The 26,343-nt window shown below is 35.5% G+C and overlaps 1 protein-coding gene across 6 annotated transcripts in view; it reads left to right on the forward strand.

The window, feature by feature from the left end:
* The window catches only part of LOC135200308 (hematopoietic prostaglandin D synthase-like), a 533,645-nt gene extending 507,981 nt beyond the window's left edge, over positions 1 to 25,664 (forward strand). For 5 of the 6 annotated variants that reach the window (XM_064228852.1, XM_064228854.1, XM_064228851.1 and 2 more), the window contains 3 exons: positions 8,121 to 8,313; positions 16,456 to 16,579; positions 19,212 to 25,664. In XM_064228852.1, coding sequence (XP_064084922.1) covers positions 8,121 to 8,313; positions 16,456 to 16,579; positions 19,212 to 19,376 — 482 coding nt within the window. In that variant the 3' untranslated portion in view covers positions 19,377 to 25,664. The remainder of the gene's footprint in view (positions 1 to 8,120; positions 8,314 to 16,455; positions 16,580 to 19,211) is intronic. The other variant, XR_010311255.1, reaches the window with a different exon arrangement.
* The last annotated feature ends 679 nt before the right edge of the window (positions 25,665 to 26,343 follow it).

The raw sequence follows: 26,343 nt of genomic DNA on the forward strand, positions 1-26,343 counted from the left end.
GGAAGGAGAGGCGTTCGATAAACGTTGCAATCTGTGTGTGTGTGTGAGTGTGATATGTGTGTGTGTTTGTGTGTGTGTAGTACTGGTAACCTTAGACACGTAGATATCCTAATTGTTTTCCAAATAGGAATTATATACATATATATATATATATATATATATATATATATATATATGTGTGTGTGTGTGTGTGTGTGTGTGTGTGTGTGTTTGTGTGTGTGCATGAAAATATGGAGGCGATACCCCTTGGTCTTAAACTATCGTCGGTACGCTAGAAAATTAATATATGGATGCACACACACACATTACCAAATAGGAATTATATACATATATATATATATATATATATATATATATATATATATATATATATATATGTGTGTGTGTGGGTGTGTGTGTTTGTGTGTGTGCATTGTTAAAATATGGAGGCGATACCCTTGGTCTTAACTATCGTCGGTACGCTAGAAAATTAATATATGAATTGCACACACACATTACATATATATATATATATATATATATATATATATATATACATATACATGTATATATATATATATATATATATATATATATATATACACATGTATATATAGGCTCGTCACACAGCCACGTTGTGTTAAATTTCTGAATGGATTCGAAAATAACGGGATTCTAAAGTGTTATGATCCAACAACCATTAACTATGAGGAGATATCTAATAGATATACTTGAATGTCATTCCTTTTTTACCTGTTACACCTTTCAAACCTTTTACTGTCGATTTCCGTTTCAGCGCTGAATGACCTCTTATGTCCCAGTGGTTGGCCTTTGGCCTAAATTCCGTATTAAATTCAATTCGGTTCCATCAGTAGAATTATCACTACTTTTACATTTAGAGGTAGACCTCGCGTCAGTAATTGGAATATCATTAAGGATATTAGCATCCTTACTTTCTCTTTCAGCGTTTTGGCAAGACTGAGCTGATCAGCAGCTCTCCTAGGGCTGGCCCGAAGGATTAGATTTTTATTGACGTGGCTAGGAACCAATTGATTACCTAGCAACGGGACCTACAGTTTATTTTGCGATCCGAACTACCTTAAATCGAGAAATGAATTTCTAATCACCAGAAACAAATTCCCCCGATTCCACTTTGGCAGAGCGGGGAATCGAACTCGGGAACAGAGATGCCGTGAAAACCTTATTATCGACAAGATCTTTTCTTAACCATATTTGCATAAGTTACCTCCTCTATATTAGAAGCAATCATCCTTTTTTTTTTTTTTTTTTCATGGCAGCGTCCGATAATTCGATTTTTCTTCACGAGATTATCGTTTTCTCGACTCGCAGGGATTCAATTTCCTTCGTAAGGTTATCCATTTTTAGCTCGGCGTCCCCGGGGCAATTCTGCCGAGTCGCCAACTTTCTGGCTCTCCGCGCAAATTTTCAAGCTCGGCAATTCTTTTATCAGTTTCATCCCCAAACATTGATTGTATTCAGTATTTCTTTACAGTCGTTAACTAGATTCTCTCATTCGAATTTGGCTTATCAAAGCAATTAGGACTATGGCCACTTCACTCTCATAATGTTGTGATCACCGATGCCTTATGGAAATACGTATCTCTTAGGATACCAATCTTCGCAGTCTGAGTTCACATAGGCAGGATGTATGTTCCACCTTTCCTGAGGGATACTTTTGAAAGGCGTATCTCTAAAGAGAGGTAGAACATACATCCTGCCTATGTGAACTCTCTCGAGAGACTGAGCGTTTCCAGCCCCACGATTGGCTTATCAACAGCCAATCAGGAGCGTCGTAAGGGACGGGCCTAGATATCATATACACGGTTCATATGAATCTACTATAGTATAGGAGACCCAGTCTTTATCTGCAAGTGGAACTAATCAATGTTCACCCTTTGCCATTCATAACGCATTCTCATTGACACTTCTACTGACATAAATGTGCAATACATCCCATTTCACACACACTCAAAAAAAAAAAAGTAATGTCCCTTTGAAAATGTGAGGTACCAATATTAGTAGTAGCATGGCTTCACAACATTACGAAAACAAGATTCTGCTGAGGGGGGCCTAACAGCGCTGAAGTAGTATCATCCTGCTTGAAGGACAAAATCGAATACCTAGTGACATTTCTTGCCATTTCTGCTCTCGCGAGATGGGTCACCTCCCCAGAAATTATGCTTTGCTGTGTCTCCTGTTGTCACTTGAATTTTGTTAGACCGAGTTTTAGTTTGGACAACCATGCTATTCTTGGCCTTTGTGTCATGAAAATGGATATAATTTGATGGTCGAATGTCATGAAATTATGCCGTTACGTGCATGCTCTTTCGACAAAGTTAAGATTATCACCAAAAATAAAATACGGATATTCAGTCATACGGACGATCTCAAGCTCATCATCTTAGAGCCACGGGCAATATTTCTCTAACGTACAGAATATCGGTTTCGCGTTTTTTTTTTTTTTTTTTTTTTTTTTTTTTTTTTTTTTTTTTTTTTTTTTTTGTTTTTTTTTTTTTTTTTTTTTTGCCACCGTTGGGGGTGTTCCGTGATAATTTTTCCATTTACATGGAAATTTATCACCGCGTTGGTTGCCTCGAGACGCAAGGGTGCAACAGGAAGCGTTATTTGATTTTCAAGGACGTAGATTGGCGCCTATTGACATTCGCAAGTAGGCCTATGAGTCTTAGCGAAAGTTCTTGGAGCGATCCCACGAAAGGGGGTTTTCTTTCTTTTCGTAAATACATTTTACCTTTGATGACTGGCGCATTTAATGGTGGCCCTTGGAGAGTAACAGCTGTGGTGGTTTAGCATGGGTCTAGCAAAGTCATCCAGATTTGCTGAGATTTTTGCAAAATATTATGTAGTGTGTAAAGGAGTCGAACGAAATTTTAGGACTATCATTAGTCGAAAGGATTTTGCACATATAAATTTTTTAAAGACCATCCGTGTATGCAAACGCAACTGTAATTTGTCATTTACAAACCTTGTTTTACTCTCTCTCTCTCTCTCTCTCTCTCTCTCTCTCTCTCCAATTGCTCGTTGGACGAGTGAGTTACGTGCTCGCCTACTGATCTCGCTTCCTCGCTTTGCCAACAAGGAGTCGAAGGAATTTGTTTCTGGTGATTGGAAATTCATTTCTCGATGTAATGTGGTTCAGATCCCACAATAAGCTGTAGCTCCCGTTGCAAAGTAAGCAAGTGGTTCATAGCCAAGTAAAAAAAATCGAATCCTTCGGACCAGCCCTGGGAGAGCTGTTAATCAGCTCAATGGCCAAGTTAAACTAAGATATACTTAACTCTCCCATTTCCATTCTTAACTGGCGCATATTTTGACCAAGCACGTGCACGAGCCTCGTCTCTCATATTTGAGAGGGAGTCATTATTATTTTCAGTTTGATATTACATTCTTCCATTAGTTTCGTATTTGTCCCGCTGTAATCTGTGCTTTAATCTACACTTAATAACCTGATCACAGATACGCTTGCTAAAAATTGGAAATATAACAACACCCGGTGCTACTTCCTCTTAGGGGAAGAAAGGCTCTATCACACATGTATCAATTTAAAAAAATCCAGATATGCAAGTTAGTGGCACTGAACGGGTTTGTATCGATAAAATTCTTGAGGGCATAAAAAAAAATAAAACTTGATAGAAATAACAAAGCAATGACGGTAACTCTGACACACACACACACACACCACACACACACACACACACACACACCAAAGAAACTGTACATCACTTTTCGTCGCACACGAACGTGAAAAAAAGATAGATACGAAGTTTAAGTTTAACATTATTGCCATTTATTCCATTTACTGTAACTATTTCCCGATGTTCCTATTATGCACTGTGGCACGTACTTTTTAATGAATTAAATATGTGAAAATTAAATAAATACTCCTTTTTAAATGTAAGAACACATTAAATGAAGAATTCTTACCGTCAGGCACGAATAATCCTGTAGGCGATCTCATCTCGGATTCCTCAGCTAATGGACGATTGGTATTCCGTGATTGGAGCCTTCTCACCCCCCCCCCCCCACCCCCCCCCCCCCCCCCCCCCCCCCCCCCCCGGTGCCCTAAATCATCCTTCTTCATTCATCTCTAATGTTCAATGAATCCCTGATTATCATCGCTTAAGAGGGGACGGCATTCCAAGCGTCGTAATTTAAACAGATAAGAGAACGGAAATGAATTCCCGCTGATATACGTTGGAAACGAATGTCAATTTAAAGAGGATTTATAAGGTAGTTGCCCTTTTTTTTTTAATCTGTGCCTTTTTAAGATTACTTTCTATGGTTTTGTTTTACGATTACTTTGTTTAAAATTACGTTACTTTTTCAGGATTACTTAATGATTTTGTACCCGTTTAGATTACTTTATACTACGTGATACTTTGGAGATAGGAATGTCATTTTAAAATCAATTTATAAGGTAGTTGCTTTTTTTAATCTGTGCCTTTTTAAGATTACTTTCTATGACTTTATTTTAGGATTACTTTGTTTCTGTTTCAGGATTAATGATTTTGTACCCTTTTATGATTAATTTGTTTGTAACTCTTCCTGTCTGGGATTAGTATAATTTTAGCCCCGTTTACGATTAATTTGTAGTTTATCTTTTGTTCTCTGTGCCTTTTTAGGAGTACTTAATGATTTCGTACCCGTTTAGGATTACTTTGCCGCTAACTCTGTTCCTGTTTGGAATTGCTGTCTGTACAATTTAACCCCTGTTTAGGAAAACTTATCTTTAATTGTTGGTCTGTTTAGGATTGTTTTGTCTATAAATGTGGGCCGCCTTATGATTTATTTTTATATAGTTGTAAGCTTGATTAGATTTACCTTGTCTATAATTCTGATTCAGTCTGGTCTGACTCACTCTGTTTATAATTCTGCGTATATTTAGCCACGTTGTCTATAATTCAGCGTCTGATTATAGGTCTACTTTGTTTATAAATCTAAGCCTGCTAAGGTTTTTAGCGAACTTTGTTCATGAGTATAATACGTTATGTGCCAAGAGTTTGGCTTGTTTCTCTCTCTCTCTCTCTCTCTCTCTCTCTCTCTCCTCTCTCTCTCTCTCTTTGGGGTGGGGTGGAGATTGGGTTGCCAGGAATTGGCAGTAATGTACATACGATGTCTACTTGCTTTTTTTGTTTTGTTTACTGGATTTAGTATTTTTCATCCATGTTTACTCATCACTTTGTATACAAATTTCCTTAAGTGTAGTTTATTTAAATCAACTTTTATTTATACTTCGCAATTTTGTCATTTTTGCTGATTTCACGTCCTTATAGGTCGGATTTCTTGTAAATTCCATCCTGTTGGTTTTGTAATAGAGATCTTCTGCCTTTTCGCCAATTATTTAAAAAACTTGGATCTTTCCTGGATAGTGGCCTCCAGGGGTTTTAACCGGTATGTATCCACCTTTGCGGCGTGTTTAGTACAAACCCTTTGGAGTTTACCATAAAAACATAAACAAAAGACTGTCAATATCATAAACCCTAGGGGGTCACTATCTAGGAATGATCCAAAAGCTAATATGCTAATAGGTACCTAGTCTTTGCTTGTACTTTCAAAGTTAGTTTCATACCATGGAATGGTTTGTTTGTTTGTATGGTGTTTTTTACGTTGCATGGAACCAGTGGTTATTCAGCAACGGGACCAACGGCTTTACGTGACTTCCGAACCACGTCGAGAGTGAACTTCTATCACCAGAAATACACATCTCTGATCCCTCAATGGAATGTCCGAGAATCGAACTCGCGGCCACCGAGGTGGCAGGCCAAGACCAAACCGAACACGCCACTGAGACACACTGTGGGGAGAGATTCGTGCATACTAAGGTCGCGGAGTGCCGGAGTAGTATAGTGTTGATGTGACATCTGGGAGTTTTGGAGTTCGATTCCTGCACGTGCCTCAGACTTTGACTTTTAAAACTGGTAGCTCGGGAATTAATACAGCCTCTGACTTTTCTTTCAAAAACGGTAACTGAGGAATTGATACTGTGACTGGGGAATTAATAATGCCTCTTAATTTGACTTTTTAAAAACGGTAACTCGGGAACTAGTACTGCCTCTGACTTTGACGTATAAAAACGGTAACTGAGGAATTAATATTGTTTCGTCTTAAATAGCTTTCCTGGTTCTATTCTGCCGTTTTGTAATTAAATATATATTTTTTGTGCGCTTCATGCACAAAGCAATGTTATTTTGTTAATGGTGGTATCTTTGTTCATATGTACTTACAGGTGTAACGTGAAATTCTTCCTTATGTTGCAAGAGAGCAAATCTTAATATTCTGTGTATTTATGAATACAGGTGGGTAAAAGGTAGTATTATACATACCTATATATATATATATGATATATATATATATATATATATATATAGATATATATATGAGAAGTTAAGAGGGCATTGTGGCTATTGCAATTACATATATGTGTAATAATATAACTATATATATATAATATATATATATATATATATATATATATATATATATTATTAACTTTTAAGGATATTCTTACGTTTCATCTTCACCGCATCATTTCTTCTTCCAGTATTTGAGAAACAGGAGAACCACAACAATAAACCAAACCTGTTTTTAAGTTTTTCTCCAACTTCGATATTAAACCACTCTCTCTCTCTCTCTCCTCGTCTCTCCTCTCTCTCTCTCTCTTCTCTCTCTCTCTCTCTCTATCTCTCTCTTCTCTCTCTTCCTCTCTCTCTCTCTCTCTCTCTCAGAGGACTTCTTCCTGCATCCTTAGACACCCGATTCGAAAGGGGTACCAGTTGAAAAGCTTTTCAATCAGATCTTTATTGTAAAGAGGAGGATCAGTTTCGAACTCGAGTACTCATTTTGAAACTCGCGAAGAATACGTTCTGACGAGCCACATCCGCCAGGCTCCCCTTCCCCTTGGTTGAGTCCGGGGTCTGTGGGGAAGAGGAGGGCGGGGTTGTAACTTTTCTAAGGGAGGGAGAGAGGGGGGAGGGGGATTGGTAACCCTTCCAAGGTGGAAACGCTGTATAACATGTTAGAGAAGCTGTTAAAAGGTCCTTTTTTTGTGTTGTCTATATTTACATGCATTACGATTTCGTGAAACTTTAACCAGATAGTAACACCTAGACGCGTGTTTATATATATATATATATATATATATATATATATATATATATATATATATATATATAAATTATAAATAAATATGAATTTTTTAATCACATCACCGTGATTCATATACGTACATGCATTAAGATACAAATGTCCTTTAACATCCAATTCGCTCTAATTCGGAATTATTATAATTTCCTACATTGTTAAGTTCTCCTAGTTACAGTTAAACCTTTTTACTTTTTCTTGTTTTTTTTTTTGGACCCGTGCTACACATAGACATGCCAAACAGACCCACTGCCCTTAGCAAAGAAGATAAAAAGACGGTATGAATTGTTTCTTAAATATATATATATATATATATATATATATATATATATATATATATATATATATATATATATATATATATATATATGAATGGTAAAAATGTTCTGTTGCAACAGATTTCAATCTAATGAAGGGAGTCCATAAAAAACGCCAAATTATAGAAAGTAAAGCCACTACTACATTTCAGAGACTGCTGTCTCTCTCTCTTCAGGTAGGTAATGAAGAGAGAGGGACGCAGTCTCTGAAATGTAGTAGTACTTACTTTTTGTATTTTGGCGTTTTTATGGACTCCCTTTATTATATATATATATATATATAGATATATATATATATATATATATATATATTATATATATATATATGCAGAATCTAATTATTGTCCTTAAATGGGGATACAATCCATAATGAAGTAAATCCTTCTGTAGTTTTATACAGGAAATATATATTTTATAAAACTACAGAAGGATTTGACATCATTGTGGATTGTATCCCCATATATATATATATATATATATATATATTATTATATATATTATATAAATATATTGTATATATATATATATATATATATATATATATATATATATTTCTCTCTTAACCAAACTACAGAACTGAAATGTACTTACACCGCACGGAAATTAAACATGTACATAAATTAACGGAAATGACCTCGTTTCCAGAGATGCCCTACGGCAAGGTGCCCGTGCTGTACATCGACGACAAGCCCCTGAGCCAGTCGGTGACGATCTGCCGCTACCTTGGAAGGATGCACAACCTCTATGTGGATGACCCCTGGGAATCTGCCATCGGCGACGAAGTGGCAGACTCCGTCCATGACCTGCTGCCCCACGCTGCCCAGATGGTCTATGCCAAGTCAGTTCGATTTTTATTCATTCATTTAGTCCATGAGCCAGACCAAAAAAAGGTACCCCCATTTCTAGATACCCCCATGTCTGTAGTTTATGAAAATCCTTGTTAACATTGTCAACTGCATAGCTTTTGGTCAGTGTAGCCCATTGATTCCAAATAATCACAAGAATTTTTAAGGTCTCATTGAAAACAATCTTTTGACTGTATACAGATTATTTTTTAATGCAGATTTCTGAAATTTTATCAGATTGTACACATATTATATGCAAACCACTAGTGCAAATATTATTGTCCTAAGTTTATTACAAGGTCAGATTTTGATATCTGAAAATAACTAAAATGAAGAATTTTTTTGTATAAACTTAATTACGTTTAACTTTATGACCATACAATAAAACAAATCAGAATTCTAATGATCTAGGATACTGCACACATGTCCAAGGAACGCATTGATATATAATATTTTGTTTTGGGATACATGAGTATTTGTATAATCAAGCTAATTTACAAATACAATGAAATATTAAAAGTCGTATAATCCTATCCTACGCGACTATTTTCTATTCATACGCAGCTCAAACTTTTTTATCAAAAAGCAAATAATCTTGTCTCCTAAAAGTTTATGCAAGCAATATTCTCATGGCATTAGTTACAAAATAAAACAAAAAAAATTACTTAGAAACTAAAAACCATCTCGTATTTAAACAGAACATAAAATTTTAATATCTATCCCTATAACCGTATAATATTGCAATAAAAATTATGGTGGTCTGAAATTATTTAACAGAAAAAATTAGTTCATATGATAACACTCGCCATATTAACCCAATTATCACCAAAACTACAATTATTATAAGGATTATATAAACCATTATTAATCATCATATTCGTCGTCACACAAGTCCTGCAATTCTGTACTAGGTTCCCTATCTTTCCCTTGATTATTGCAAGTTTGAAGTTTGCAGCATATCTGTACTTTTCAAGCCATTGATAAAGGGCAAGTACAATCTGATGACTTGCAGGAACGTGCACACCTGCATGCTAGTAGCTGTAGTACTGCCCTCTGTGCAGGAGGTCCTTGTAGCCATTTGATGGCTAAGGTACCATTATCTATTTCCCAGCCTGACTCTGTTGGATTTGGTAGAACAGGATAACGCTGCAAACACTGTCTCCAAATTGCAGATTGGAAGTTAGCCCTTTGTACATGCATGAAAAGGGAGTCCTGGCATGGTGGTAAACTGCTTGACTCTATTTCTCCCCGCTTAGCACAGAAGAGTTGATGGCGAAGTGAGTTCACTGACGTTGTTTTTGTAGCACTATTGTACATGCTGCAGGTGATTATCTGCAGTTTTTCAAATAGGTCCGATGAAACAGTTGCATTGCGGCCGAGTTCACAATATGTAGCTTGATATGTCTTGTTTGATTTCATTTGGTTAAATGCATTGAATTTTCCTCTTCCTGCGAAGGCGCTGACAGTGTCGCAACCAGTGAATGCATGCATGCCAATTAAAGCCTCACATACTGCTGTTCCAAGTGCCTCACTAAGTTTTTTAATGTTAATAAACTGAGTTCGGGTTTTTTTTCCCACATTTCATATACAGTGTACAGGGATCAAGCTACTGATACCTAATGCTATAACCAAGACATCTGAAATCCTCTGCATTGATAACCACATTCTTGATCTCAGACTCAGCTGCATGTAAGGCATGCAGGAGAATGCGAGTGTCTGCTTCTTCCTGGAGACACTCCAAATTAGTTTCAACTTCTGATAATTCTTTAGTTAGTTTGTAGCATTTTTCTTCGCATGTCACAGAGTACGGTATCATTTAAGCTTTCTCTCAGAGGAGCTTTTTGCCACTCATTTACCAAGAATTTGATGAGGTTTTTCTTGCTTGATGCACAACAAGAATTTTTCTCCATTGTTGAATTGTGTGGCCTGGAGCTATATTGCTTAGCTGTATGCCCATTCCTTCACCTCTCCTTTTGCCTTTCAAGGTCCTTGATGGACCTTATCACGATACACATCGAATACTATATCAATGCGTTGGCTTCCGCTGCCTTCGTGGATAACCTGAGAAAGGACAGAAACAGCCAATTCTGCAAAGGTCTTATCTGTAGGTTTCATTTTCTGAATTAATCCCATTCCATCAATTATGGTTGCTCTATCTACAGGAATAACCTCTGTTGGTGTGATCATCTTCATAAGTTCTTTTGCCAAGACACTTTTGTTAGTTTTTCTAATTGTCCATCCCCATATGCTAAGGACCATGGCAAGGGTCCCAAAGGCATGTGACAATACCTCTTTCATGTCTAACTCCCTCTTTTCTGCTACAAGAATCATATGAGCAAATAATTTTCTGTCAGCATAAGAACAATATCCTTTGATGATCCAACTTTATGAATTGTCTTGTATGCATCAGAAAATGTCTTCAGCTTGAGCTTTTTTCATTCTTCCATGGAACTGTTGCTTAGAAAGATCCCCTTCAATACGCTCACGCTTGAATGGTTTCATATGCTGCTTCTCCTACTTTTTTCTGCTTTAAGGAGATCTTTTGCAACATCTGGTGGTGCAACTTTCCCACTTGCTAGGTTTACAAATTCTGTTTGGTCAGGGTCGAAGGGATTGATCCAATGACTTTCCATTATTTCAACCAAAGAGCTTACTTGACATTCATCTTTTTCTATTCTTTTAGGTTGAAGATCAGGATGTGTCAACTTTGATTCACCTTGTCCTGTCATTTCCCTGATCTGCCAAAGGAATTTGCTTCTGTACTCAGCATTTAGGTAATAGCGCCTCACAGCCCCACCCTTCAGGCTAAATCGTTTGGTTCCTCCAGGTGTCTGGGTGTCTTTATTTACCGTTTCTTCAATTGCTTGATCAACGGGAATTCTGCCAAAAGGATTTTTGTCCCCAATCTGAACAGAAAAGGCACCTTTCATGAACTCGTCATAGACATCTGGATGATCTACATGGAGTCTTGACATTGTAGCATAGTAATAGGGTAAGAACCTTGCATAGTTAATTTTATCATATGCAAAACACCAACAAATCATTTTTCTAACCATGGTAAGATGGAGAAGCCAATTTCCTTCTCTAGAAGCCCTAAGCAGACCCAGTAGTATATCAACCATATCCAAATATGATACCCAAAATGCAGAGAGAGTGTGCTGACTGGTGAGGATACCAAGATGTTCATAAAATAATTCCAGTATTCTAGCAAAGTGGGAGTTTTCCCGTAGATTGTCATAAGCTGAATGAGTTATGCTGCTATGGAAGTCATTTACATCATAGTTTAAAAGGTGTTCTAAATGTACCATCATATCCTTATGTTCTGTCTCAAGCCACACAATAAATCTCTTCCAGACAAGTCTCATTAGTGCCTCATATACAAGCTTGTGGGCTCTTACAGCTCGATTGTATTGTCTACCTTCCATGACAGATGAAACACAGAGCCCTCTGCAACAACTTTAGCCTCAACACAAAGGTCCCGCAGCCCAGCATCTACAAAACGCTTTCCAATTATTGATAGTAAGTTGCATATGAGGTGGAAATCTCCCATCCTAATTATTACATTTTTGAATTCATCATGTTTCCACACCACCTCAGTAACTTTAGAATATATTGCCTGGTCAAACACACAAACAATTTTTGGCAATTCAAGAGATTGCATGATTTGAAGAGACTGATGGAGTATTTCATTAATTGTTGACATGTCAGTAGCAGGAGCATTGATTGTGGGCAAGTATCCAATTGTGTCTTGGGATATATCAATATCATCTCGGATAAGCATGTTAAAACCTGTCCAGCTGCATACTGTTTGAATATTATTGTCGAACATCCTTAACATAAGCCAGATGAAATTCTTAAATCTTGCCTCTTGAATTTCATGAGTTGCATCAATTTCAATGCCATCAACACATGATGGTCCCAGTTTTTTCCCTGCATTATACACAGGAATTAACTTTGGTGTAGCACTGATGCTTCGCTGTTTTGACTTTGGTTATGCTTGGCTTTGTCTTCATTGGAACAGAACCTTCAACCTTTGCCTGAATGATGATCCCGTTAACTCTATGTGAAGTACCTTCTCCTGTAATTGTTTCTTCCAGGCGATCAATATTATCAAAAGCCAAAGTAGTGAAGACATGTGGTGAAATACTTTCAGGTAAAGCAGGTCCCTCTGCTGAAGCTAACTTCTGGAGGCAAAGGGCTGTATCAATTTCTTCAAGCAATGTATAAGAAATACCATGACAGAATCTGTTCAGAATTTGAATAAGTTCAACATTGCCAGTGAGTGTCTTTACAGCAGATGGCAGCAAAATGTGTTTTGGAGGTTTTATTTTGCCATGAGATACTGCATAAATCAAATCACTGCCAATGAGCTGATAAGTCTCTGTACTCTTCTTTGTGGGTCTATATTTTCATTTCCTCCAGTCAGCAAGGTAGAGAGAAACTGTCTCAGAGAGACAGGCAGCTCAAAAGGTTCATCTGTACTGGGAGGCCAAGACTGGTTGAAATCATGATTTTTTATGTCAGTCCTTATTTGCATAGCAGCTTTCATAACTGTCTCTGGAGATTTGCTTGAATTTGCTTGGTTGAGTTTTTCTTGAAGCCCAAATGCATGTTTAACAAGTTCATTTTTAGACATACTGTCAGGGTATAACAGCAGTCTACCATTAGTATTAGACACAATGTGTAAACTCTCACCAAATTCAGCTTCAAGTTTACGACGAAGATGTGTTTCCTTGTACTTTTTCTCACACTATCTATGCCTAAGGATGTCAATGATGATTCTATTCGTGATACAAGATATGTAATTTCTACAATTTGTGGCTTTGGAAATTATATCATTTCGAATATATGTATACAGCTCCTCTTGTGCCAGCCTTTCTGCATTACAATATGCATCTTCTTCAACACAGTGTGCCTCTTCCATATCAGTACCTTTGCTTTCACCATTTTCTACAATTTTATTACTTTTAGCCACCTTCCAGGTATAAGCTTTATAACATGTTGAATGATAATGTCCTTCTGAAGCAATTAAGTCTGTACTAAGAATTGCAAGCATTTTTTCATCCATTTTTACTAAAGCAGCCCTCCTGAGAGTGTCATCTGCGCGAAACTCCTGGCATCGGACCAGGTTTTCTCTAGTTCCTGATCCACTCTTGTACTTTGTTCTCCTTCCACAAATGATGCATTCTTCACTGCTATAAACACTTAAACTACTTGGTTTGCCACGAATGGATCGCCGAGAATCAATTGAGGATAATTCTATTTCATTATCACTTTGTTGAAGTAACTATGGCACTTTCTATGATAAAGAACTGGAGGTATTTCATCATCTTTCACACCTTCAGCCAACTCTAAAATACCAACATGTTGCCTGATTTTGGCTGCATTGAGAAGAGTCTGCCATGAGCTGATGTTCTTTGGAGATACAAGGGCTGACCTATCAGTAGTACAATGAATCATACAGCTATTGCGAATTCTTTTCTTTGGGATGGGACAGCCTTCATCTTCAGCAGTTTGGGCCATGTTGGACTAGAAGAGCTTGTTTTCTACTTTTTTTATTTATCTGCAAATGAAGAATATACATATCTCAGAAGATCATATACATGACCAAATGGGAAGTACTGAATTCAAGTCAGTTCATAACTCAATTGACGAAACTGCAGGAAATTGACTATTAATATATGTAAATGATTTTTGTAAGTCATTAACACGATAATATTTGTCAACCTTACCTTCGCAATGCGTGTGATGTATTGCTTTCAGATGTAGAACAAAATATTGCATGCAGTCTTATATCTAAAAAGTGGTGAATTATTCCCTTGCCATTGTTTTTTACCTTTTATTCCTTGCTCTGTAAAAAGGGAAATACATTTCTTGAAAACAAAATTAATGGATAAAAAGAAGCAAACATAAACACAGCAGGAACAAATACTCTTGTTGCATGATAACAGGTGGTAATACTTTATATAAACATTCCATGGCTGCCAGTAATTTATAGCACTTTATATGAGTCTGTAGGCCTAAATATCACTAGACTAAAACATGATGGAAACGAACTTTCCACAACAATCAATGGACTGCTTGAAAAATTTCAGTATCCTTAATTGCTTCCCTTCTGACGAAGTATTAGCTATGTGTGAACAGAAAGAATTAATCGACGTCGGATAGGGTTGCTCGACTCGTACCGATTTAGTGTAAATTGTAAATTAGCTTGATAATACACAGAAGCATGCATTCTACATCAGGTTATTGTATATCATTATGTTCCCTAGACATGTGGGCAGTATCCAAAATCATTAAAACTCTTATTTGTTCAATTGCATGGTCATACCGTTAAACTTAATTACGTAGATACCAAAAAAATATTCATTTTTGCTTTTTGCTGGTATCAAAATCCGACCTTGTAATAAACTTAGGATAATAATATTTGCACCAGTGGTTTGCCTATGATATGTGTACAATCTGATAAAATTTCAGAAATCTGAATTAAAAAATAATCTGTACACAGTCAAAAGAGTGTTTTCAATGAGACCTTAAAAATTCTTGTGATTATTTGGAATTAAGGGGCTACATTAGCCAAAAGCTATGCAGTTGACAATGTTAACATGGGTTTCCATATACTATAGACATAGGGGTATCCAAAAATGGGAGTTAAGTTTACTCAGGTCGGGTGGTACCTTTTTCTGAAATTTGAGTGTCTGGCTCAATGACTCTCTTTATTCTATTTTTGTGAATTCATTCGTGTATTTGGACATTTATTTACTTATTATTATTATTATTTTTCCTGTTATTCTTTATTCTATTTTTGTGAATTCATTCGTGTATTTTATTCATTTGTATACTTATTATTATTTGTTTCCAGATATTCTTTATTCTATTTTTGTCAATTCATTGTATTTTATTCATTTACTTACTATTATTATTTTTTCTCTTATACCGATGGGTTTTGCAAAAGTAGGTACATATAAAAAAATTAGTTTTACCCTCCCTTTAATAAAATTTTTATTTATATATAATATTTCTTTATTCGACTTTTGTGAATTCTTTCGTGTATTTTATTCATTTATTTACTTATTATTTTCTATTTTTTTTACTGTTACACCAATGGGTTTTACAAAAGCACATATAGAAAAAAATTAATGTTTTACCCTCACATTTAATTCATATCTTTATTCAAACATTTATTCTTTATTCTATATTTGTGAATTCATTCGTGAATTTTATTCATTTATTTACAATTTTTTTCTTTTCTTTTCTTGTCACTGTTACACCGATGGGTTTACAGAAGTACATACAGAAAAAATTAATGTTTTACCCTCCCTTTTAATTCATTTCTCTATTCATTTATTTAGTATTTATTCGATTTTGTGAATTCATTCGTGTATTTTATTAATTTATTGACTTATTATTATTGTTTGTATTTTTCCTGTTATACCGATGGTTTTTACAAAAGCACATATAGAAAAAATTAATGTTTTACCCTCCCTTTAAATTAATTTCTCTATTCACATATTTATTCTTTATTCGATTTTTGTGAATTCATTCGTGTATTTTATTCATTTATTTGCGTATTACTATTTTTTACTTTTTTTTGTTACTGTAAACGGATGGGTTTTACAAAAGTACATAAAGAAAAAATTAACATTTTACCCTCCCATTTAATTAATTTCTCTACTCATGTATATTATTTCTTTATTCGATTTTTTTAATTCATTCGTGTATTTTATTCATTTAGTTACTCATTATTTTTTTATTTTTTTATTATTATACCGATGGGTTTTACAAAAGTAGGTATAAAAAATTAACGTTTTCCCTTCCCTTTATATTGATTTCTTTATTTGTTTATTTTGCAATTCCTTTTTTCTTTATTTATTAATTTATTATTTGTTAGTTTGATTTTGTCATGATTTTCCTATTGCCTATTATACAGATTGGTTTTAGACAAGTAAATATTTAAAAATTCATCTTTTGTCAACTTGAAATTTCAATTACTATTTTTCAGAGGAATGAATTAGTTACCGTCTAGGGAAGTGAATTACAATTAGGTATTACAAATCTAAAACGTCTCTCTCTCTCTCTCTCTCTCTCTCTCTCTCTCTCTCTCTCTCTCTCTCTCTCTCTCTCTCTCTGAACAGAAACGCGGGAGACGCCGAAAAAGCGAAGATGTTGGCCACAGAGTTCTACACCAGCACTCTCCCGCCTGTCATGAGAGAGCTAGACCGAAGACTGGAAGGGCGGGAGTGGTTCTGTGGTGACAAGGTGAGGTTTCCTCCGTAGGGGAGTAGCCCCTAGCTGCGACCCCTTTCGTTCCTTTTACTGTACCTCCGTTCATATTCTCTTTCTTCCATCTTGCTTTGAGGTTTTTCTCCTGTTGCATCCTTGAAGGTTTGAAACCTAATTTACTCTCGATTTCCCTTCCAGGACTGAATGAGCTCATAGGTCCCAACGCTTGGCCTTTGGCCTAAGTTTTGTATTCTCACTTATAAGGTGCGATTTGGTTAGAATCTGAGACACAGAAACTAGAAAAGTTCAAAACCGAACTTTTACAGTTATAGTTTACTTGAAACTCCGTAATATTATTAATTTGGAGATGATTCTTTTCATATTCATCAACGTACAAAGGTAATTTTGTAAATCTGTTATTTTTACGACGTTGCGAATTCTGCAGATATGGAAAAGTACTACGTGTTCCTTTATTCTGGTTTTATCAAAGCAATTTCGTTAGAGCTGTTATTTGTTTTTCTTTACTTCGGAAGTAGTATTTCTCAGACATGAATGTAATATTTTATCTCATTTACCGTAACATTTTTTAGTTTATGTGGTGATATTGCTGATAAATAATAATATTCCTCATGGAGAAGCTATTATCCAAAGAATCAAAGAATATTAATGATATTGATCTCTGAAACTGGCATGTCACATGCATTTCCAGAATGACTGTTTGGGATGGCTTTCTTTGTTTTTAATTGTGTGAAAAATCTGATGCAAATGGATCTATTTCTGAGATACTCTTTAACATTCAGGATAGTTATATAATCCTTGTCTGCTGAATAGTAGCCTTCTGAGTCACTGTTACGTCTGGGTTTGTGGGTTAGTCCTCATCAAGTCCTTTGGTATCCCCTTCAAACCCGCCCGCCCCCTCCCCCCACTTAACCGAAACCCCTCATCTAAGATTCAAATACGTCAGAAGATTCTGTAGATTGGTCCCTGTCGTCATATCGGATGACCTCCATGATAAGAATTGTAATTTCTTTTTAAGGCGATTGTGATAAACAATTTAACACGAATTTCAACTGGTTGTGAAATTCTAATACTGTTTCTAATACATTTATATTTTTCCAAATGTTATAAACTTCGAATCTCTGCTTTCCTTGTATCTCCAGGAAAAATTACCATTTTATAATGTTATGAATGAATTACTACACATATGGCTGGCATTCATTCACGACCTGAATATAAATTAAGTGAATATTTCATGAAATGGACTCATGGTTTTTCACTTTAAACAGAGTTTGCTGAAAAGATGAATATGCAAAAACAAAAGCAAAAAAACCCTTCATAGAATACTCCTTTTTACTTTCGTAAAGGATTACTGTCAACCCAGTTAGATGTGAGTTTAAATGTGTTGTTCGTTTACTGTCACTAATTGATAGTAAGACTGGGGTAATTTGTATGACTGAACTCTGTTAGATTCTTTATTATATAGAAAATTGCGTTTTTCATTATTGCCTCTTGTCATCGCAGTGAGTTTTGGAATTTATATTTGAGTGGTTTTGCCAAGTTGTTTAAAAATGATATTATTGCTATGTTATTTAATCCAAATTAACTTCATGGGGCTATTTGAAAATATAATTACTATATGATATATTCAAAATTAACTTCTTGGAGCTGTTTGTAAATAATTTAATGACATATAATCCTAATTAATTTCTTAGATCAGTTTGAAAATAATATAATTACTATATTATGTAATCCTAAATAACTTCTTGGAGCTATTTGAAAATATAATTATTATGTTGTATAATCCAAATTAACTTCTTTGAGCTGTTTGAAAATAATTTAATGACTGTTATATAATCCTAATTAACTTCTTGGAGCTGTTTGAAAATAATGACTATTAAATAATCCTGATTAACTTCTTGAAGCTGTTTGAAATTAATATAATTACTCCATTGTATATTCATAATTAACTTTTTGGAGCTGTTTGAAAATAATATAATTACTATGTTATTAATCCCAATTAATAGATCAGTTTGAAAATAATATAATTACTGTATTACATAATCCAGATTAACTTCTTGGAGCTGTTTGAAAATAATATAATTACTGTATTATATAATCCTAATTAACTTCTTGGAGCTGTTCGAAAATAATATCATTACTATGTAATCGCAATTAACTTCTTAGATCAGTTTGAAAATAATATAATTACTGTTTGATATAATCCTAATTAACTTGTTGGGAGGTGTTTGAAAATAATATAATTACTATTTTATTTAATCCTAATTAACTTCTTAGACCAATTTGAAAAAAATATACCGTATTATATAATCCCAATTAACTTCTTAGATCAGTTTGAAAATAATATAATTACTTTATTATATAATCCTAATTAACTTCTTGGAGCTGTTCGAAAATAAAATCATTACTTTATTATAGAATCACAATTAACTTCTTAGATCAGTTTGAACATAACATAATTATTATATATTCATAATTAACTTCTTGGAGCGGTTTGAAAATCATATCATTATTATATAATCCCAATTAACTTCTTAGATCAGTTTGAATATAATATAATTATTATATATTCCTTATTAACTTCTTGGAGCGGTTCGAAAATAACATAATGACTATTTATATAACCCTAATGACCGTCTTGATTCGGCAGATGACGTGGTCAGACGTGTTCGTTGCCTGTTACCTGAGTCAGCTGAGTGCCCATCACGAGGGCTCCCTGGATGCCGTTCCCAGGCTGAAGGCGCTGGTCGAAAAGGTTGTCAAGATCCCCCAGATAGAGAAATGGATCAAGGAACGTCCTGACACACCTATGTAAACCTTCCTGAGATTCGTAAACAGCCATTGTACTTCTCCACACTGCTGATGATGAGCACTGACTCTTGATGGACGGGCTTTTGAAGAGCTTGCATGAACTCTGCTGGATACGGAAGTTTGAAAGAGAACCACTTCAGTTTGATTCGATGGACGGCGCCTTCCTTGCTCCTCTTGGAAGGCCACGGGTAGAAGAGTAACATGTTTCGCGGGCTTTTTGACAGCGTCTCGGCCTTGACTTGTGACGATCCTGATCTGGTCTTGCCTTGGTACTGTGGGTTGGGCAGTGTGAACTGCAAACCATTTAATGGTAGGGTGAACTAGTCACGCAGAAGCAGTGATGGAATCATGTCAACAACATTTTGGATATAGTGTCTGTGGCAGTAGAGACGCAGTCTCCTGCGCGGGCAAAAGAGGTAGCTTCATCAAATGAAAGCTTCAAATCGAAAAGTAGTATGCAGTTCGCAACAGGGAAATGTAGTCAATAGGTAGCTGGCTCTCACGTGCATGTCTCAATTTTCAGCAAAAACTTTTTTGGTTTCAGAATGCATCACTGTTGTTTTTCATGACAATTTTTAGTCAGTTTTATGTTACTGTAATGTAAAATCGGCATTTAGTGATTTGATGTTCGCTCATAATTTTATTCTTAGGCGGGAACTGAGTTCTACAACAGTATTAAAATCATAACAGTTCATTTCCTAAACAATGAAGTCGTAGATTTTATTTTTGTGTTCGTTCTGTGCTGACTCAAATAGATTGGTGTTTCCCCTTTGGAAAATACGTCACTGCCTGGCTTCACAGTGGGGTGTATTAGATAGTGTTCATTGCTTAATCTCTTCTTTGCCTCTCGTCTGTATGTTACCATGTTCATATGATAGTCATTTCTAGTGTGTTGCAGTTTCTTTTATGGTAACTGGAGCTTTGGCTTCCCTGGCATTGTTTAATCATTTTCTTGTGAATATAAAATCCAAGTGAGGTGTCGTCGTCATTTGTGAAGAAGAGAAGTCATAGCTCTTTGCCCTAGATTCTTTAACATATCAGTGAGAAGCAGACTCTCAACTTTCATTGGTCTGTAGGAGTCATGTGCTGACAAGGAGAAACTGCTCTAAGTGCAAAGAAGGAATTCTTGATTGACCGCTGAAATGGATGCAGTCATCTCTCATAGAAGAACCTACAGTAAACAAAATAAAAAATAAATAAATAAACAGCTTGTGCCTATGGTTTTTTATCCAAGAATACAACGGGAAATCTAGGCATTCTTGGCTACAGAGGGTACATACACTTTACACTTTTACTGTGATGTAATGACATGTATTGTCCATGTGATTTTTGCAGGAAGAAGACTAATATATGCCTTGAGTCTCCGAGCTTCCTGTCAGAGTTTAACGAAATTCTTAACAGTTTTCCAAAAGGATATTTTTATAATGAAGACCTTTCAGTACTTGTCATTGTTGGAAATGTCAATTATTTTTCCTCCTGTACCAGTCATCTAACTGTCACCGTAAAAGTAATCTTAAGTACCAACCTCTTCAGAGAAGGCTAGAGTTGACAGCGCCATCTGTCCGATGAGTTTCTTGTACAGTGCAATGTCTGTAGGTGTTGGGATCCTCTCTCGGGTAACCACGTTGCTAGAGGTTCAATCGAAGCTTCAGGTGGTGTTCGTGTATCAAGCATTGAAGTAACACAGTCAGGTCAGTGAAGTCTTTTGACTCAGTGTTTGAAATCTAAAGTGAGTTTGAGAGTAGACGTGTCAGTTTTTGTCTCTTCTTCGACTATACATTAGTACTCTCTGTACAGGACGTATAATATTTGTAATTGTCAGAGTGTTACTGAAGGTTAGGATCAGTCACGTGTGCAGTTTAGTCTCTGTCATATGCAATCTAGACCCATTATTCTTATGTCTCTAAAATGTGTGGTCAAGTCAGCTTTAATTCAATCTAACTTTCAACTAAATAGCAGCAAAGTCTTGAATTTACAACCATAGCGTGTTTAAGTCCTTATGGAGCTCAAATACGTTTTAACAATGCACTGCCAGAAATATTTCTTTCTTGCCTCTAATTTGCTTGATGTCAAGATCTGGTAGAAACGAAGCAGACAGCTGAAGTTCAGGCTGTCGTATTCATTATGAATACCTGAACTTCAGTCAGGGAAACTTTGTTTGGATGGTTCAGTATAACAGAGAAACATGTAAATGCATATTTAACATAATAACCACTGAACTTCCACATATTTATGTGATTCAGGACAAGCCGAAAAGAGCCCGTGATATATGCTCCATAAATGTTGAAAAATTTATACCGGTTATATTTCAGTATAACGAAATCCTGATTAATTCACATGTCTTAGGACTAGTTTAAAAATGGTGGTATTTCTTTAGAAAATTAACACAGAGTAAGAAAAGTAACTGGCTTTGAGTAAATGAACGATTGCAATAGATATGGACTGGACCAAGAACCGAGTTTATTGCTGGAATATTCTGCTCACTTCAACACATTCGACCAGCTTTCTTTAAATCTGGTTGCAAACCTTTCGTTACCTACGGTGATGTGACTTTTAACTGAGCTACCAAGTGGGTAGTTTCAGGAGATACTGGACAGTACTTGCTAAGATAATATAATTGAAGGTAGCTTTCTTCTGGGTAAATGTAAGGAACGTTACAGGCCCGTGACCTTACCAGCTGCAAAAGCGGTGTACCGTGACCTGTAACCCAGTATTTTCTGCTCTTTAGTCAAACATTGAGTCAAGATGTCTTCACTGTTGTTTTCGAGAGAATGCTTTGTTGACTCGCATTTAAACTGAAAGGAACGTGAAACGGAGAATAAGTAGATGCTTTGGTGTGTTGCTTGATCTTTCATAGAACAGAATTAGTGTCCACATTAACCACCTTCCAGTAAGTCATTCCTGTGTGTATGTGTGTGTGCGTGTGTATGTGTGCGCGCGCTTGTATACACGTGTAAACCTTAGGATAACTCAGTGTACTGCCGCAGCCAAATCAGCTCAAATTGTTGAATAGGGTTCTTCTCCCTCGATCTTAGTCAGACTTCTGATATTGCTGAGAAATGTCATTACGTACATAGTGATGGTTGTTACGGATTCTCTTCAATCACGCCTTTGTTTCCTGAAGATAACTCTTTAATACCTGATTAATCCCTCCTACACACACAAAATTTCTCTATTTTGGTGTCTTGGTTAATAATTTGCAAAGTTTTCCCTTCGAGAACATTTTATTGACTCATATTCATTCATGGTTAATTTTATGATTAGTTTCCTTGCAGTAATCACGTTTTCCTTTGGAATAATCACATTTTTGTTTGGAACAACCAAATCCTTTGGAATAATCTTTTTTTTTCTTTTGAATCAAATTTTCCTTTGTAATAATCAAATTTTCCTTTGGAATAATCAAATTTTTCTATGGAATAATCAAATTTTCCTTTGGAATAATCAAATTTTCAATTGGAATAATCAAAAAAATTTTTGGAATGATTCAAATTCTCTTTGGAATCCAATTTTTCTTTGGAATAGTGAAATTTTCTCTTGAAAGAATGCCATTCCTTACAGGACAGGAGTACTCGTCCTTCTTTTGTTGTAGCTCCTGAGTTCAAACCTTTCACATTACCATTGACAATATGTCTTCCTCTCAATTTCTACACCACTTGCTACTGATGCTTTTGTCATGTCCTTCAAGATGAGACTTTCTTATTCAATTTTCACTATCGAATTTGGAACTTCAAGCTACTTAATTAACGAGCCTTGAAGCGGTTATATAGCTCTGTTGTAGAAATAACAACCGTGGGAAACGTGTCCTCTCTGCGCCCTACTAAATTTAAATTAATGTGTAAGCTGTAACATTAGCCATCCTAATTGTGATTTGTCTGATGTAATCTGTGTATAGTGGTGACTTATACACGGTGTCATGTGCCTCGTTAACTTCCATTCATTTTCTTTTGTATGTGAGGAAAACAAATAAGCAATGTACTGAAGACGTTGTACTATGATGTAAAATCTTTCCCGTTTCAGTTCTCATTCGACTGTTCGTGTGAAGCGTAACTTTGCACTTGTAAGGTTTAAGGTGTTTTAGAATTGAAAATCTTGCCGTATGTCAGAGCTATGTAAGCCCAGATAAAGATAAAGGACCGGATAGAATATTTTTCTTAGATTATATCATCCATGGTATAGTTAAGACTTGTGCTCGAGAACTCAGAATTCGCCAGAGAATGCTATGAAGGCACGACGAAGACTGTCTTAGATTTTGTCTGTAATTGCTGTATGACCTATAGCTACAGTAGACGGTAGGTTGATCATTGTGCTGGAGTTCAGTTTTTCTACCGAGTGTAAAAGGGGCACACCCCAACAGGTATATAGCCACTTGTTGTCTTGAGATTTTGTAAAGATAGCTAGGGGTAGTGCAAAATAAGTGGGCTGTATACAAAATTGTATTGGAATAGCGTTGGGGTAATGGGATTGAAATGAAAAGAGCATAGGATTTGGTTCACATATTAAGGAACATGTTTGTTATTTAGATAACATTTCTTGGGTTAGTCTAGAATTGTACTTCTAGAACTTCAAACTTATTAAAGTAATAGCAGTTTGCTTATGATGAAAAACAGCATTGACAAAACAGTTAAAAAGCTTAAAGTAACTGTTGAAAGCTTAAAGCTTGATATTTAATTTATAAATAAAGTGATAAAGGAATAAAAAAGAAATATCAGAAAAGCAGGTATCAAGTAACCTACAAGTAGATGAATTTGATATTTACAATTTTATCAAATGCTATTTAAAAGTTTTTAACGATGACTTTGCCTAAAGTACGAATAAACAGTTCAAGAAAAAATGCAAATTATGGATAACAGTGGCCCCTATTTGAGGCAAGAAACGTTTTAAATCTGCAATGTGAGCATATGATTGAATGAAAAGTTGGTAATTAAAAATTTAAGCACGGCTGAACATCCAGGAAAGAAAATTGATGGAGAAGGTAGTCATTCCATTTTAGTTTGCCCCATTGGATTACTGTAATTGCACTAAATGGGATTCAGTACAGTAATTACCAGTGGCCGAAAATGACATGTGTAGTGACTGTAAAATCTGTTAACCGATATGAACAAGGTGTAAGTTACAGGCACAAACAGTTTAGTAGACTTGGTAGGAAAAACTATGAAATTAAATCACTGAAAGAAGTCGACTGAACGATTGGTAGTTATAATTGGTCTGGTAGTTTCTGTTCTTGGCTTGTAGATGTCACTTAAAAGTGTACGTATAGTCTCCCACAGATCTCTACTTTTGGGAGTTTTTATGTTTAGCATCAGGGTTGTCAATAATTGTTTTTTCAATGTAGGATCCTGTTTGCTGTAGTCATGCTTTCATTACTTGTATGTTGGTGATAATACTGTAGTGAAATGTCGGTTTATCACGCGCGGTGTCAGGTTCAATGGTGCAGTTTCTCATCCGAACACAAACAATGTTACTTTTCTGCCAAGAATGGTCTTTTCAGTTGGAGCAAAATATAATGGTTGCATGTGCATCAGTGTGCAAAGTTTATCCTCATTTCCCAAGCAACTTAGATGTCCAGCTTCGAGTTAAGTCAGTCTTTTCCATTATACGTAAAGTATGTTGCTTCCTCATTAGAAAAAAAACAATATAATATGCCTCGGTAACAGAATATAGTTTTGGTCAGATTCAAGGAAACCATTAGAAGACTGGGAACGACCCATTCTCAGACATTTTGACCAGTAATGTATTCACTGCCTCTGTCAAGGAGTACCTTCATACTTAAGGTAGACAGATTGTTGCTGGATGAAGATGGTTTTGTATTCACTGTCATCAAACTTTTGACAATATTCCACTAGTCTGTATTGTCAAGAACTGCCATCCCCCACTAGACTTTACTGCATAAGAGTTTCAGGGATCCCACTGTAAGTAAAGTAAACTGGAAATTACAGTATAAGTAGTGTCCACAATTGACAACTTCAGCCGTTGTATTTAACAGGTGTGACTCCTCTGATTCCTTACGTGGTTAATTGACTCTTCATGTACTTCTCTGCCACGTACCACACTTTATCAAGTCTTGAATGCAGCCAAACTGATCTCATGCAAGCAGTGATTGTGTTCCGATTATGAAGGTGCATTTTTGTTATTTTGAATATCTGTAGGATTGCATCATGTGTGCTATTTATGTAATGGCTAAAATTACATGTAGTCAATCGTATTTGTGCTTAGTAGTTAAGAGTGGTAACAATGACATGCATTTCCTGTTTTGCCTTACATTATTGTGTGCTGTGTAATATAAAAAAAATAACAGCATACATTATTTCAGCATATTGACATCTAAACTTTCCACCTCCACTTCTCAACAACTACTTGCCTCTTAAGTATTAATAATTGAGTTCTGTACATTGCCCTTTGCAGATCACAGGCTACTACGCAGCACTGTATTCTTTTCTTTTAATGATTTCCGTTGGTTCCATTGTGTAACCAAATCTGACTCGGACTTGTCTTTGCAGTATTTTTTTGTTGTTTGTTTCATAGTTGATTTGCATGTAGCTCATTGATTTTTATTTGTGGAAGTGTATTTCAGCAGCCAGAAACCCACGATGGGCTTTCATTTTGATGGAAGCTGTAATAATGAAATTCAGGGAAACAAAGAGAAGCCCACGAAACATTTATTGGTGTACGCTGAGGAAAAGTTGTGTTAAGCATTTGGAACTTAATAGTATTTTGGGTGCATTGTATGTATGTAAGAAATTTGCTGTAGTGTAAATTTTTGTTAATCTTATAATTTTTATTTATATATATAGATATATATATATATATATTATATATATATCTATATATATATATATATATATATGGATATATAATATATGGTATTTCATATGTTTGTCATGAATGTTGCAATTTTAGAATTCATGACCCGTTCCAGAAATACAGGTGATAGCAAGAATCGTAAACATGACTTCAGCATGTTAGCAGTAATT

The sequence above is a fragment of the Macrobrachium nipponense genome, chromosome 26 (assembly GCF_015104395.2).
Source record: "Macrobrachium nipponense isolate FS-2020 chromosome 26, ASM1510439v2, whole genome shotgun sequence".
Taxonomy (NCBI): Eukaryota; Metazoa; Arthropoda; class Malacostraca; order Decapoda; family Palaemonidae; genus Macrobrachium; species Macrobrachium nipponense.